Source organism: Cebus imitator, unplaced genomic scaffold (genome assembly GCF_001604975.1).
Source record: "Cebus imitator isolate Cc_AM_T3 unplaced genomic scaffold, Cebus_imitator-1.0 Scaffold140, whole genome shotgun sequence".
Lineage (NCBI taxonomy): Eukaryota > Metazoa > Chordata > Mammalia > Primates > Cebidae > Cebus > Cebus imitator.
The window spans coordinates 3,057,715-3,060,795 of record NW_016107455.1 but is presented as its reverse complement, the minus strand read 5'-3'; the positions used below and the strand labels follow the sequence as shown (position 1 = coordinate 3,060,795).

The window sequence follows — 3,081 nt, the reverse complement described above, 5'->3', positions numbered from 1 at the left end:
GGTTTCTATAATTAACATTAAATGATATATCCTAAGATAAAACGGGAGGTGAAATCTATGTCATTATCCTAAATCAATTTGCTTTCTTATTAAAAGCATTGTACTTTTACCTGGTGGCTAACAATTGATTACCTTAAAGTATCAACCTACTACTTTATTTTTTTGAGACGAGGTTTTACTCTTGTTGCCCAGGCTGGAGTGCAATGGCGTGATCTCAGCTCACCACAACCTCCACCTCCTGGGTTCAAGTGATTCTCCTGCCTCAGCCTCCTGAGTATCTGGGATTACAGGCATGCACCACCATGCCCGGCTAATTTTCTATTTTCAGTAGAGTCGGGGCTTCTCCACATTGGTCGGGCTGGTCTCGAACTCCCAACCTCAGGTGATCCACCCACCTCAGCCTCCCAAAGTGCTAGGTTTACAGGCATAAGCCATCATGCCCAGCCAGCATCCACCTAGTACTTTTAAACAATAGGAGGCCGAGATAGGCGGATTGTTTAAGGTCAGGAATTCGAGACCAGCCTAGCCAAAATGGTGAAGCCCTGTCTCTACTAAAAATACAATTATTAGCCAGATGTAATAGCAGGTGTCTGCAATTCCAGCTACTCGGGAGGCTGAGGTAGGTGAATCCCTTGAACCCAGGAGGCCAAGATCATGCTACTGCACTCCAGGCTGGGTGACAGAGCGAGAGGCTGCCTCAAAATAAATAAATAAATAAATAAAATAAATAATTAAGTAACAAACAATAGGAAAAATGGCCTAGTTACTCTTCCTGGTTGTCCTATACCTGACAATAAATGGTGTTAACTACCAGCAAGCAGCCTGGTATAAGAAATCATGGCATAGATTTCTTCCTCCAATCCTTAGCCAGAGTACAGTGGCATGATCATAGCTCATTACACCCTGAACTCCTGGGTTCAAACAATCCTCCCACCTTAGCCTCCTATGTAGCTGAAACTATAGTGCACACCACCATGAACAGCTCCTCTTCTTTAACTTTTAATAAACGTATAATCTCAAGATTTATGTGGGGCCCAGTCCATTTAAGTCTTTTCTCAAATGCTACCTTCTTCCAGAGGGTATCTCCATAAAACAGTAACCATTTATTCTCTATTTTTCCTCACAGCACTCATCACTAAGTGACATTAGTTGGTTTTTTGGGTGGTGGTCTGTTTCCTCCACTAGAAGTTAAGCTCCATGATGAAGGCAGGGATTTTGTTGCCTTCTCAATGTCTAGAACACTGTCTGGCAATGAGTAGACACTCAGAAAATATTCACCAAATAAGCAATCTTAACTGAGCTACCCAAGTTATATATTAATATTATTGTTTTCTATGAAAGACAAAAATTCAGTGTTTGCAAATTTGTTTTTTTCATCCACGAGAATAAAAAGAAACAAAGACAATGAAATAATCAATATAGTCATTATATTCTGCTTCAGAATGAAAACATTTGTAGAACACTGTGGGAGTCTCACAAGTTCATCAACATTACCTGTTTTTATCAAATACTGTCATTTGTGCAACAAATGTCTTTTCCCCATCCTCACGATTTCGTTTTCTTCTGGCTGGAAGCTCTTCATTGACATCTAAATTTAACAAACATTTCTCATAAATCAAATATTAGAACAAAAAGGATAATTTATGATATGTGGTCCCTTAAGATAAAACATACTACATTTATCCCAAGTGAGGTACAAATTACACCAAAGTTGCAATATAATACACAGACCACACATTTCCCAGTTCTGCATTTTTACCATATATTTTTTCTTTTTAACACAACACTAACCCCACCATCCTGGCAAATGCTCATTTTTCTGCTTAGAATGATCTTTGCTAGGCCAACTCCTTTTCATTCAGGCTAACTTTCCAAAAACTTCAAACAATACTTCAAAAGTCCAAGATTATTTCTTCTAAAGTGTTTCTCCACTAAACTTCACATACACCTGTATTGTATCACTCATCATTTTGCTGCAATCATTTAATTCATGTCTATTTCCCTACACTAGGCTGTGAGACTTTGGAGGATAGGACTGGATGTTTTAATCATCTTTGATTAAATTAAATCATCCCCAGCACCTATGTGTTTGTTGAATGAATACCTCAGACGAATTCAAAATTGTTGGAAGAATAGAGGGATGGGTAGGGAAATAAATTTGCAGCAAGTATAATAAAATGTTCATAGTTGAATCTAAGAGGTAAGTAAATAGGTATTCATTATAAAATACTTTTCATTATCGTTCACGTTTGAAAATTTGCACAACAAAATGTTAAGGTGGAGGTGAATTCACTACTTGCTATAAAACTCAGCACCATGACTACCACGAAGTATTCATTTATAGCAAACAGTGGTATAAATCATGGTACAATCATTCTCAATGACCATCTTAATCTCCAGTGATAAAATCTAGTAAAAAAAAAAAATTACCAATATTTTCATTGGTTTCTCCATTAATCATTCCATTAAATTCTCTTCTTCCTGGACGAGTCACTCTAAATAGCAATGAGTAAGACTTCACCATATGGCTGTTACTAGGTTCAAATTCATTACTTGAAACTGCAAGGGACGGGAAATTTCCAGGTTTTGTTTGATTGAGGTCAGGATTCAAAGGCACCTGCTTTTTACCTGTGGGAACTTGCCTTATTGGACAACTTACATCCTGTAAAGGTAAAGATTATTAAATTTTATTTATTTGTACATATGCTGTAAGAATTATAATAAAAATTCTAATCATAGTTACAGGAAACATGACGAATAGGTCATGATCACCAAATGGAATGTTAAAATTCTAACCATAATTCTGAAAATCGTGAGGCAAAAATAAAAATTTGAAATACCTATATTCCAAATATTAAAGCAATTGAGGTTTTCTCTAACATAATGAAATTATAATGACAGTATATCTAATATTTAGCTAACAGTGATGTGAAATAGTTGTACATTAGAAATATAGAATGAGGCCGGGCACAGTGGCTCACGCCTGTAATCCTAGCACTTTGGGAGGCCGAGGTGGACAGATCACCTGAGGTCAGGAGTTCAAGACCAGCCTGGCCATCATGGTGAAACCCCATCTTAAAA

The 3,081-nt window shown here is 37.1% G+C and overlaps 1 protein-coding gene across 2 annotated transcripts in view; it reads right to left on the bottom strand.

Moving 5' to 3' along the window:
- Positions 1-3,081, bottom strand: part of SUZ12 (SUZ12 polycomb repressive complex 2 subunit) — a 70,161-nt gene that overhangs the window by 26,853 nt on the left and 40,227 nt on the right. For both annotated transcript variants that reach the window (XM_017542063.2, XM_017542064.2), the window contains 2 exons: positions 2,431-2,662; positions 1,495-1,588 (listed from right to left, as the gene is read on the bottom strand). In XM_017542063.2, coding sequence (XP_017397552.1) covers positions 1,495-1,588; positions 2,431-2,662 — 326 coding nt within the window. The remainder of the gene's footprint in view (positions 1-1,494; positions 1,589-2,430; positions 2,663-3,081) is intronic.